General features: G+C 36.6%; 1 protein-coding gene across 2 annotated transcripts in view; it reads right to left on the reverse strand.

Moving 5' to 3' along the window:
- LOC105035098 (nascent polypeptide-associated complex subunit beta) overlaps nt 1–8412 on the reverse strand; it is a 37087-nt gene extending 28675 nt beyond the window's left edge. The window contains exon 1 of one of the 2 annotated variants that reach the window (XM_010910511.4): nt 8262–8412. Coding sequence is in view for 1 of the 2 variants with exons in the window: in XM_010910510.4 (XP_010908812.1) it covers nt 8154–8156 (3 nt within the window). In the remaining variant the exon portion in view is untranslated. Of the gene's footprint in view, nt 1–8153; nt 8240–8261 lie in introns of those variants that run through there. The other variant, XM_010910510.4, reaches the window with a different exon arrangement.
- Between the last annotated feature and the right edge of the window lie 5149 nt (nt 8413–13561).

A 13561-nucleotide genomic window follows, 5' to 3' on the forward strand; every position in this document is an offset into this window, starting at 1 on the left:
ATGAATATTGTGGCAGTAATTATATTGATAACAATCTTTTAATTCGTGCACTCAATGAAAATATTTTTCATATTGAAAGAAATATGAAAAGAAAGAGAGAAGATGTGAATATCACATATCTCTAGCATTATCGCTTTGGTCATATTAGTGAGTCAAGAATTAACAAATTATACAAAAAAGAATTCTTTGACCCATATGATTATGAATCATTGGGAACTTATAAATATTGTCTCATGAGTAAGATGACCAAGACTCCATTTTTTGGATATGGAGAGAGGGCGAATGAGTTGTTAGCCCTAGTACATACAGATGTATGCGGACCAATGACAACTCAGGCTAGAAGAGAATACTCAAATTTTATCACCTTTACGGAAGATTTATCAAGATTCGAATATGGGTATCTTATGAAACATAAATTCGAAGCCTTTGATAAGTTCAAAGAATATCAATGTATGATCGAGAAACAAACTGAAAAAGATATCGAGGTTCTTCGATTTGATCGAGGAGAATACTTATCCAATAAATTTCTTAATCATCTTAAAAGTAAAAGTATTCTCTCTGAATGGATCCCTCCTTATACACCTCAGTTAAATGGTGTAGTAGAAAGGAGAAATCGCACTATGATAGATATGGTGCAGTCCATAATGTGCTTCACTGATCTTCCAATATCTTTCTAGAGATAATGCCCTAGAAACTGCCACATACATATTAAACAGGATGCTTTCAAAGTCTGTTGCAAGCACACCATATGAAATATGGAAGGGAAGGAAGCCTAATCTTAAACATCTTAAGACTTGGAGCTGTCCTACTTATGTCAGAAATATTTTTGGACATAAGCTTAATGCTAGATCAGATAAATGTAGATTTGTAGGGTATCCTAAAAAAACTAATGGATACTACTTCTACCACCTACTGAACAAAAGGTGTTTGTTAGTAGGCACGCCACTTTTTTAGAAAATAAACTCATCCAAGGAGGCAGTAGGAGGAATATTGAACTTACTGAAGTTCATGATCTACAAATCGATCCAAAATACCAATGGTTGGACCACAACAAGATCCTCAATCAAAAGTACCTAAAGATGAGGTACATCCACAATACACACCTCTCCGAAGGTCAAATAGAGTGCATCATGCACCTCTGAGATTTGATGACAATATGATCAACATCATTCAGAATGATGATCCACTGATCTATTCGAAAGCTGTCATGAGTAAAGACTCAGACAGATGGCTGAAAGTCATGAAATCTGAGATGGATTCGATGTATATCAACCAAGTGCGAACCTTAGTTGATGCACCTAAGGGTGTGATCCCAACAGGGTGCAAGTGGATCTTCAAAAAGAAGATCGGAGTAGATGGCCAAGTAAAAACTTACAAAGCTAGGTTGGTGGTGAAGGATTTCAATCAAAGCTAAAGAATTGACTATGATGAAACCTTCTCACCAGTGGCTATGCTCAAGTCCATCCGGATTTTGCTTGCTATAGCAGCACACTACGATTATGAGATTTGACAAATGGATGTCAAGACTGCACTCAATGATAATCTAGAGGAAGAAGTCTATATGACTCAACCAAAGGGATTTGTCTCAAGTGGGAGGGCAAATCAAATATGCAAGCTAAAGAGATCCATCTATGAATTAAAGCAGGCTTCGAGAAGCTGGAACATCCGATTTGATATGGCAGTCAAAGAGTTTGGCTTTATCAAAAATAAGGATGAACCATGTGTGTATAAGAAGACAAGTGGGAGTACTGTTCTCTTCTTAATTTTGTATGTCGATGACATACTGCTCATTGGGAATGATATCCCAATAATGCAATCGATCAAGACTTGACTATCGAATAAATTTTCCGGAAAAGACTTGGATGAAACATCTTATATACTGGGTATAAAGATCCATAGAGATAGATCTAAAAGAATGTTAGGCTTATCCCAATCACGGTACATAGATCTCATATTAAAGAGGTTTAATATGGAAGCTAGTAAGAGAAGTTACTTGCCTGCAAGTCATGGTATACGTTCTCCAAGAAAATGTGTCCTAAGACATTAGAGGAGAGAAAGAGGATGAATGAAATTCCTTATGCTTTGGCTATAGGATCAATTATGTATGCCATGCTATATACTAGGCCTGATGTAGCTTATGCATTGGGCATAGCTCTCAGATTTCAAGTTGATCCAAAGGAGGATCATTGGAAAGCGAATGATAGCAAGTCGATATCAGGGTACGTGTTTACCCTAAATGATGGGACAGTGAGTTGGAAGAGCTCCAAACAGCAAATAGTATCTGGCTCAATTACTGAGGCAGGATACATCGCTGCTAGTGAAGCCATTAAGGAAGCTGTCTGGATGAAGAAATTCATCATAGATTTTGGAGTCATTCCTAAGAATGAAGGACCAGTGTCACTCTATCGTGATAACACTGGGACCATTATTCAAGCAAAGGAACCTAGGTCTCATTATAGATCCAAGCACATCCTTAGACACTTTCATCTCGTTAGAGATAAGATGTTGTCCTTGAATGAGTAGATAGAAACAACAATATAACAGACCCATTCACTAAGCCATACAAAAGCAGCTATATAATCGCCATCTTGATTGTATGAGATATAAAGACGATTGACTTTAATGCAAGTGGGAAATTGAAAGAAGAGTGTCCTATAAACCAATCGCAAGTGTGTTGCAATGGAACTTTTCTTTATAATTTTCCAACTCATGAAATGATATTTATTATTTCAGGTATTGATTCATCATATTAGCTGCATCTTATTATATCTAAGATTATGATGAACCCCAAAAATTAAGGCAATGATTTTAGGAGACATGAATGGGTAATACTAGTGAGACCTAAATTCCTAAAACCCTAATCTTAAACATTCCTGATCATAGGAGCATTGAGTCGGGGATCAATATTCCGGATAGACTGGCACATCCTATGTATGCTCGATAGAAAGGATGGCAGATCTCACTAACCACTTGTGTAGAACACTAATACAAGGATGTGGGTGCTCATTTGAAAAATGAGTCCACTGAATTGACTCGATGAAAGAAAACATCTTATGGAAGCCTTACTTGCATGTCAAAGATGGTTCTCTAAGGGAGAGTTGTGCAAGTGATCCTTAGATTTGAGACCACCATAAAATCTTGTGCACATGAATCCATATTTTGGTTCATACCCAAGCATGGCATTAAGATATGTATGGGATGTTCTGGATATAGTGGAGTGTATATGAAGATTGTGAGTAGGTCAATATGGAATCGATCACTCCTAGTAAAAGGAGATCGCATCCTATGTATTCTCAATCCTAAATGACTTGAGAAAAATCTTTTGGTCAAAAATAGAAAGGAGATTAGAAAGAGTTTCTAATACTTCTTCATTGGAGTCATCATTGGCTAATTGAGAATCGATATGAATGTGTTTGAGTTTGACATTATTCCATACTCATGAACATATTCAGGATGCAGGGATGATCGAAGGATTGAATTGTATACTAACTTGCCACTGAAGGATATATTTGGTATTTCCACCAAAATTATCATCTTCTGGGTAATCATGATACATTGCTAGACGTCAATCTTGACTTGTAAGTTTTTTATCGAATTAAAGAGTTTAATTCGATCGCTAATTAGAAAGGATTATAATTGTTGAACTCGGATTAGCTCGATTGGACCTAAATCGATTAGATTGAAATTTAATCAAATTTGATCAACTTGTACTCGAACCTACTGCCAGCTAGATGTGGAATCCAATGGGTCACACACATATAAAAATTGGCCAAGGACCCTTTTGAAAAAAGTTGATTGAACTTTTGAATTCAATTAGGGCTCCGATAAGCATGCTAGCACGTGTAGAACCCTTGCTATTTTGGAGGTCAATTTGGTCCCATCCCTTGCTAATTAGCTAGCCCAATTTAGTGGATATTTGGGTCAGATCATGCCACCTGGAAGCAGCCCAATTTGGGGCATCACATTCCATTTTAACGCCAATTATGAAAAGTCCAAGTTGTGAAAGACTCTTGGCACAAAACAGGTTCTGCGTACAAATGTTGGCATGGGCAGAAGAAAAGAGTCCTTCTGGCATGGGATTAAGATGCGTGTGGCAGCCCATATCATCCTCCATCCTCTGGTGCACATCTCAAAGCATGAGATGTATTTTTTCTGAAATTTTTGGGATGGAGAAAAATTGAAAAAAAGGAAGTCTCGCGCACGTGCAGAAGCGTCGTGTCTCTCCGAGATTTGGAGAGCCCTTCTCCTCGTCAAATGCTTTCAAAATAGAACAATTTTTGGTGATAACGTTCCACATTTGACAAGCTATTTTTGATAATTTTTTTAGAATTTTTTCAGACTTATCTAGATACCAAACAGACGCCATAAGTTCCTCCTCATGCCTGCGCGTGCGGTGATCAGACTTTGCGTGAAAGGACGTAAGAACACATCCATTTGTGGAAATTTTTATCCACTCATTATATATTCTGGAATCAGAATTGAATCCTCTATCCATGTGGATTTTTGAGGATTTTTCTATTTGAGAAAGTGACGCGAAAACATCCCTTCTCTGATCGCGCGCGCAGAGCAAGGTGCTGATCGACGTATCATTGATAAGAGTCCTATTTGAAGGAACTCTTATCTTCTCTTTTGACGTCCCTCTAGTGGCTATAAATTGACCGAGGCACTGGGTGTCCGAGGCAATTCAGAAAGAGTTTCCAATTTTGTCTCCATTACTCTCTTTTCTTTCTTACAACCTATCTTAGTTTTAGAATAAGACTTTGGGATTTAAGACAAAACCATATCTAATCCTAACAAGGGTTGTGAGGATCCTAAAGGAGGATCAGAGTCCAAAGGAGGATCAGAAGTCCAAAGGAGATTCTGAGGGGTGGAGTCAGTTTCTTGGAGAAACCTGACCGGTATGAGGCTGGTCGAGTTCTAGTGGCTAGAACTCTTGAAGTAAGGTGAAGGAGCACTGTCCTTGGTTCAGTTTCCATGTAGATCACCATTGAAGGACGGACACTTGGACGTCTTGTAGAAATTGGGATTAGCGCTACAAATATTCTTCTTATCCTAATTTATATTTATTGTACTTTGATTATTATAGTCAAGGATTTCTGGACATTGGGATTTCTAGTACATCGAGTGTTTTGAATGAAAATTTTAAACACCTAACTCTTCCACTGCACCACTGGAACCCATCACGCAGCCCTACCCTCATATGCAAAAAGATCTTTTGTGTTTCGAACCCCATGACCTGCAGGTCACGATAGAGCACTCTTACCGTTATACCAAGGATCACCCTCACAATAACCATAACTACCAAAAAATTAAAAATAAATGTATAGATAATAAACCATATCATACCCATTCGCTTCTATGTACTAAGTGCCGGTTTAGTCCTATATTGATTTGGTACCAAGATTGCAAACCTTAATCTACATATCACGAATGGATAAACACCAAATATTCATATTTCATTTCTATGAGCAAATTACCAAATCTTTACATCACAGTTCCCTCGTGCACACACCCATATACCTAGAAGTACCAAGTTATATTGTCATCAAGACATTCCTGACATTACACTCTAGTAGAGGCAAATATGGACAAAAGGCTGCCATCTATAACAACTTTCTTATAGTCCATCTTCCTTCTTTAGGTTGACTTCTTGTGCAATAGACCAAGTTCCTACCAGATATTACTAAAAAGTATCCAAAAGTTTCTTTGATCATGCACATTCAAAATTATTCAATAAAAGATATGCCTCCATCCTAGAAAAACCACCCATACTACATCCACTGAGCAATGCTACACGATTTCTGAAGCTTCATTTAAAACAACTTGAAAAGGCATGCATAATAATTCTTTTATGTCATACTCATCATATCATCTCTACGAGAATGTTATTTTTTTTATTAATCCTTTTATGTCATACTCATCATATCCGCTCTACGAGAATGTTATTTTTTTTATATTTTAACTTTTTAGAACAATCCTTACACATCTTGTTGGCAATTTGACAGGCAAACAATGTTAAGCTTATCAACAGATTAATGCATACCATAAATGTTAATTTTTCTTCTTTTTTTTTTTTTTACGAGTCTTTTAGAACCTCGGATTAGTACATATGAGAGGGATTCCATAGGTTGTTCACAAGTGTCTGTCAGTTCACAAGTTATTAGCCCACACAAATCAAATGTTATTAGATAATAAAATTTAAGATTAGAAAGACAAATAGTGGATGCTTTAAAAGAAAATGAATGCTAGAGTACCCAAAAATAACACGAGCTCCAATAACAAAGAGATGGAATGCTAGTGGGACCAATTACTTGGTGCAATAGTTTAATCTCATGGTGGAATCAACATAATCACAATTTGATCATTACCAAAGGATTTTGCAGTCTAATAAATATAATAATCTTCCATCACATTCAATTCAATAAACTAATCACAACATATCAGGGCCTTCCCAGGATATTGTAGTTTTCCTTTGATAAATATTGTTAGCTGTACTGGCTAAGGAATTTGTATAACTAACTTGCTGACATCTTATGTCTTGTTACTTCAATTCCATGAAGCCTAGGAATTGTTCAAAAAATCAATTTGACTTATCCTTTATTTGCATCTAAAGAACTTTGCAAGTTGTATAAAGTCATTGATGTCACTGCTGGCCCTATTTACTTCCATTGCGAGTCTGCTTGCACTTTACAGGGAACCTTAACATTCAGGGAAGGGGCAAGATAGCAATTTTTTTAATAACCTCGAAACCCTAAATGAATCTCAAAGCCCACCATAAATCAGACAACCGCGTAGGAGAGCTAAAGCACACTGCGCAGAATTACTCTAAACGACAGCTTATATCCAAAAGAGTATGCAATCAAAGAGTCTATGGATTTCTCTCAAGTGTTATGTTTTTTTTTTTTATTGATTACATAATAACCCCAAAATTTGTCAAAATCAATACACATCTTAATAGATTTATTTTAAATTAGAAGTACATCAAAATTAAGTAAGATACAGACGAATAGAGTAATGCAGGTTCAATAAATACAAGAATTAAGCACTATAATCATTTTAAATAACAAGGGGCACCATAAAGTACTAAAGAAAGGTCGACTTGGAATCTATAAGAGGCATATCCTCTTCTAATTTCTTTTATTGCTTCTATCAAGCAGCACAGATAACAAAGTCGTGTTTGGAAGAGATTGTTAAAGGATACAGAGAGGTCTTAAATATGGACAGACATATTTTAAATAACCAGAACTACATCAGCATTCAGCATAGACATATAAAGAGAGTATTGCCAGCTCAATAAATATGACATTAAGGCACATAATTATTCTACTTAAAAGGAGTGCCCTAAGGTACTATAGAAATGTAGTTTTGGTATCTATGAACGGCATATCCTCTTTTATTTTTTGTTCTTGTTACTGTCAAGCTGCAAGCATGCTACATCACAAAGTCCTGTTTGGAAGATTGACAGGGTATAGACAGGCCTTCTAATAATCTTCTCACCACACCATTCCTTCACCAAGTTGTATTAGAACCACAATAGACTAGGTGAAATTCAGTAGCAGGTGTCACAAGACAAACAGGCAGCTGGAACCACCAACAGGCCCGTCCACAGCCAAAAACTTTTTTACAACCCTCCTGCTCCTTCTCCACAGGGCTACTGCGCAAAGGCACAAAGGTTATCCATTCTCTTAGGAATTTCAATAAGCACTATGAATGGACACAAAAACATCTCATAGCACTCACAGCTAAAACTCTGCAAAACCCCCACCCCAGCATGATGCGTGGTGTACTAAAACCAGCACCACCACTAAACTTAGATTTAATAAAACAAGCATGGAAGGCACATTTTTACGTGACATCTCACCAGACCACTACCCAAACTTAAAATCCAAAACAATATCTAGATCATATATTCGCACAAAAAGGAAGCAGTAATTTACTAATCACACTAGAAGAGGGGAAATCTCCCATATATTTGAGACCGGCTAAATTCCTCGAACGTCTCGCTTAAAACCTAGAAGCAAACTATTTCTAAGATCCATCGTTAGTGTAAGTATCAAGCCACAGATCTAATTACTGAAGTAAACAGATGAAAGAAGAGAAGAAATTAAAGGAGCAATAATAACATAAAGTCGAGAGAATCGAATACCACCAACCATTTCATCTCAAGCCATAGATTTGGAAATATAAGCCATTCAATCAAACTGAAAAGACTTAGCACGGGAGGCTATCGGAGGAAGAGTGAGGGAAGTTAGGGATCCTACCTTGATAGACCGCGGCGAGAAGGGAGAAGGTAAAGGCGAACAGGAAACAACGGGGTTTTAGGGCCGCTAGGGTTTCGGCTTCTCAGCGGGCAGGAAAGGGACATGCAATTTGACTTGTATGGCGCTGAAAAGGCTGGCTATCGTGCCGGCCGCGGTCGCAAGCAATCAACATCCCTCGCGCGTGTTTAGCGGGACCGCTGGGCCTCCTATAGTACGGACCCAAGCAGGTTCGACTTCCCTGGATTGTGATTCTGGACCCGAACCAAAGCCATTGGCCAGCCAGATCGTGTTAGATTGGGTTCATCAGAAAAGAAAAAATTGCATCCTTCAAGTCATTTAGAATGGGTAAGGTCCAACGCTTTTGAGCTTGAGTTGGGTTGGCAAACAAATCGAGTAATGGATCAAAAATTTAAATCTAAATATAATCTATTTATTAAATAAATAATCTGATTCGATCCGTTTAATTTATTTATTAAATAAATTAAATTATATTAAGCAGATTAAACAGATTAAACAGGTTAAACGGGTTAAATGGATCAAGTTAAATAGGTCAGAATCAGATTAAACAGGTTTTAAACAGGTTAAACGGGTCTTAAATTGGTTAAACATGTTAAACAGATCCGGTTAAATGGGTCAGAAATAGGTTAAACAGGTTAAACAGATTAAATGGGTTATCTGACTCAACCCAACTTAAATATTAAATGGATTAAACGGATTAGATATTTAAAATCCATATCCGATCTACTTATTAAACGAGTTAAACGGATCGATCTGTTTATAATCCGAATCCGTTTAGTCTAAATCCAAACTTGTTTATGACGGTTTGAATACGGATCGGATTGATGGGTCGGATCATATTTTGTCAGTTTTAACTAGTTGAGCTGCTGCCTTCTCCCATCCCTAAATAAAGAAAAAAAATAATCTGAGTTGTGCAAAATCTAGGTTACGATCCAATGCAAGATAAACAAAAAGCTATTATTCACTAAGCATTCAAAACAAAAATTAGAACATGATGAATATTAGGAAAAATGAAATGAGGATGTTGGTGTGAAATGCTACCACTAATCTCACCTGCAATGATGTCATTCATTCCATGCTCCATGATGTTGAATCCATATTTTTATTTCATAGGATGAAACATGATATATTGAGGGTGAAAAGTCCTGCAGATTAGAAATTATGCCATGTTTTCAGATGAACAGGAAAAAAAATTATCAAACTTTATAACATAAGTGTTGGCACTTGAATTAGTCGGACCAGTATACCAAGCTAACTGATCTACTGGAGGGCTCCGTTGACGGACTGAATGGACTGAAGGATCAATTGATCAGAATGTGCCTCTAGGATGATGATGTTCTGGTTGCTGTGCTTGGACAACTGTGGCTCCAATGCCGATCGCTCATGAAACAATGCTAGAAAGATGGGACTATGCTCGAACTTTCGCACAAATGCCATATCCAATGTGAAACAGTACAAAACAAAGAAGTCCTCTTTGTTGAAGAGTGTTCGGCGGGTGATCCTCTAATATGCAAGTCAGACAAACTCTCATATCCCAATCGATCCTTGCCATGTATCAATCGGACGTCCGCCCTCGAATGATCACTAGAATTGTGACCATCCAGGCATCTAATCATTGTGCCCAGGCTCCCACTAGGAATGATACCGCTTTGAGAAGCAGAAACACTAGCACATCCTCCATAAATGAACTATCTAGAAGATGTCTGCAATAAAAAATGAAAAGACAACTATGATTGCTCGATTTCATGACTTGACTCTATAGCTTGGATTGACAACTCATTTTAGTTGGTTGTCCTCACAGATAGATCTACTTTCGTCATCTAATTTAATAAGTTTCTTTGAATTAGAGAGTAAACAATACACCTTAAAATCTACTGCAGTCGATATCGTAGATCAATCAATCAAAGCTTGCCTTGAAGCCTCCGATTAACCAGTCAAAGCATGCTATATGGCTAACCTATAAGCATGTAGAGAATTCAAACTCACCAACCAGTTGATGACACCTTAGCCATGATTGTGAATAGTTTCTATAACTATGAGAACGAAATGTGTAGAGCATGATGCATGGATGGAATGGTTCGCGACATTTGGGATGTGTGATCATCTACCAATGATGGTCGATCCATGTGCATAGATTCCTCGATGATAAATGCTGATCTCCGCCTATATATAAACCACTCTTAGAGAATCCTCAAGATGAGGGCTCTCCGGCTCTCATATATCCATGATATCACTTTGTCGCTTGTATAACATCTCTACTATTCCATGAATCAAGTCGAATGGTGTTGCCATGGGAAACATGAGAAAAGGAATTTGTCCGGTGCTTTATAGGTTTGATATGCACATCCGATTCTGAGGGTCCACCCTCGTTGTTAGTATCTTTTGCTTTGCTCGAAGCTCCTGGAATTGCATTTTCTTTATCCATTTATCTCCCACTTTTATACAACCCATGCAGCGTAGTGAACGCCCATCATACGTATCAATTTTGAGCAAGGATTTAGATTCTTTTCCATTCAAATTGATTCCTTGCTCGAGGAACACGAGAGTAAGTAGCATGTCGCATGGAATTGAAGCTCTTGGTCTGCTTGCAGATTCAAAAAATTACCTCAATATTACAATAGGAAAATTAGATGGGAGCTCCTCTACAATGTGATAGATCAACACCAAATCTTGTTCAATCACAAAATAGAATCTTCTAGTTCTAGGGAAAAAGAGCTGGTAGACCACGTTATGGAGAATTCTCATCTCAATAGACAAATGACTAGCATAAACTTCATTGACCCCTTGAACATCTTCTTAATCAAATATAAAACTCAAGGTCGTATCACGATTTCTCAAACTATTGAATATGGCCCCAAAGATAGGCATGTAGAGAATTCGTCCCAATTCTTCGCTAGAGAGGATAAACCAAACTCTTTTCACCATAGATTCCATTCAATTGGCTCTAAAGCTAGCATGCCCATAGAACTCACAAACTATGGTAGGATAGATGGGTGCATTAAGTGAGCAAAAGTACTCCCATCTTTACTTTTTGACCTTATCTCCTTTGACAAATACTTCTTCTTCTAGGAACTTGAAGTCAATCTTTCTGCTAAAGGAAACTATCCTATCCGAAAGAAGTACCTATGAAAGTGCCAACAATGGAGGAGTGATCATCTTTAGTTATTTGCTATGCTTGAGTTTTGGAATGGGTGTGAGCAGCAACAAAGGGAGAGGTATCCTTCTTGGTACTTCATTGGAGCCATTCACAGTAAGTTCCAATGACTGATTTGGGAGAAAATAAGAATGAAGGGGATTTGTGAGATAGGGTTAGGTTGGAGTGGGTCATATTGCTCATAGATACAATCCGAGAAGAGGGGTGAATTAGATTTTAAAAATTTTTTCTAATTTAAAAAAATTATATGCACTACTTGAATGAATTAATTGTGTATGTAGTGGATGTTGGAAAACATAGGTGATTTCATACATGTATTTCGAAATTTTTTCCAATAAATTACAGCAAAAGACATCTAGATTAATTATATTAATATAACATACATATGATCTAATCATCAAATCAACCTACTCTAAGATCTATATACATGATATGTTGTATATAAATTTTGAAATAATCATATGATAAAATCTGCATGCATGGATTTGAAAAGTAGATTAGATCTACTTGTATTTGAGTTCAGAATTCGATACCTGAGTATAGATCGACGATCGCCGCTACTGAGAGACATGATAAAGATAATCTTTGCTAGTTGTTCACAGTCGCACATGCATTCAACCTCTACAGAAAATTCACTCGAAGCCCCGATCTGATCGATCTTCTCAAAAATGCTAGTTCGTGCGAAGATTTTCTTCTTGACTGATTTGGATCCTTTCTTCAAATCTCTAAAACTATTCCAAAGGTTGAAGATGGATTTTGGAGGAGATGAAGAGGTAGAAGAAAGATAGAGAAGAAAATAAATTTTCTCTTATTTTTTCTCTCTTCCCAAACCCTAAGGAATAAAACCCTAGAAACCTAGATTTTACACACACCCAAAGAGAAAAGGACCTTCCTCTATTTTTCATACCAAGAACTCATGCCCCAAGACCCTCAAGGTGTAGAGTACTCTCTCTACTCTCTTACATGCTCAAAACAAAAATAAAACCCCTTTTATTTAGGCATGTAAAAGGTGGGGTGAAGAGTCCAAAGGATCTTGGACTCTATCAAGATGTTTCGCTCTTCTCACCAATTCATGCCCAAAAGGAAACATAAGATGCTCCCATATATTTTTTTATGGTAAAACTGATTTCTTTCTGATTTTCCATGCCCCATATCACTTTATTTGTCGCACAAAATCAAGAGGATAAAGGGTGTGACATTTGGACTTGTAGATAACGTCAAACCTTATCTAATATGGTATCCAATTCCAAATCACATTTGAATATACCATAAAAATCAAATAATTATCCATTTTTGGACATGAGATAAAGAAGGAAAAGAGATTTTGGTGTGAAGAAATCTCACATAAAAAATCTCTTGGCATGAAAAAATATGGGCATTGAAAATTGGTGGCGCAAAAGAGTCCAATGCAATATGGACTCTAAATTTCCTTATTTGAATCTTAATCTAAATTACATCTGGTTAAGCCCAAATAAATAGATGAAACTCAATTTAATTAGATTTATAAATTTTTAATAAAATTTTAAGTAAATTAAAAATTGATTGAACTAAAATCTTGATCAAATCAGAGACAATTCTCCCTTAGCGATTAGGTCATCTCATAACCTAATCGAGTCAAACCTAATTGAATCTAATTCAATTAGATTTTTTTTAATCCTCTTTACTAAATCAAATTAAGCTAATCGATAATCTAATTGTTAATTAATCCTTCATAAATTTACTAACACTTGATGAATAAATTTTTTATAACTTTTGCATAAGGTTAACAATTAATCGAATTGATGATTAAGCCTTAAACGATTCTCAATTATTAATCAGCCACATGATCAGTCAGAAACTTCTTTTGAGGGTGATCCCATAGGTTCGAACTTAAGCTGGTAGTACATGAATAAATTTTTAAACTAATCGATGTAACCATCTAACAATGGTGATCCGACGTCCGGATAGGTTAAATAATGATGAAGCAACATTCAAGAATCTATTGGTGTATGGTTATCATATAATTCATTCTTTTGACCCTAATGATCAAGGAGACTTAGGATTTAACTGTCAATCCTAAATAAGTCATCTACATTATACTTCAGTCTTTCAAATCCATCACATAGATTATCTGAGCCTAGATTTTGCT

Source organism: Elaeis guineensis, chromosome 7, assembly GCF_000442705.2.
Source record: "Elaeis guineensis isolate ETL-2024a chromosome 7, EG11, whole genome shotgun sequence".
Classification (NCBI taxonomy): Eukaryota; Viridiplantae; Streptophyta; class Magnoliopsida; order Arecales; family Arecaceae; genus Elaeis; species Elaeis guineensis.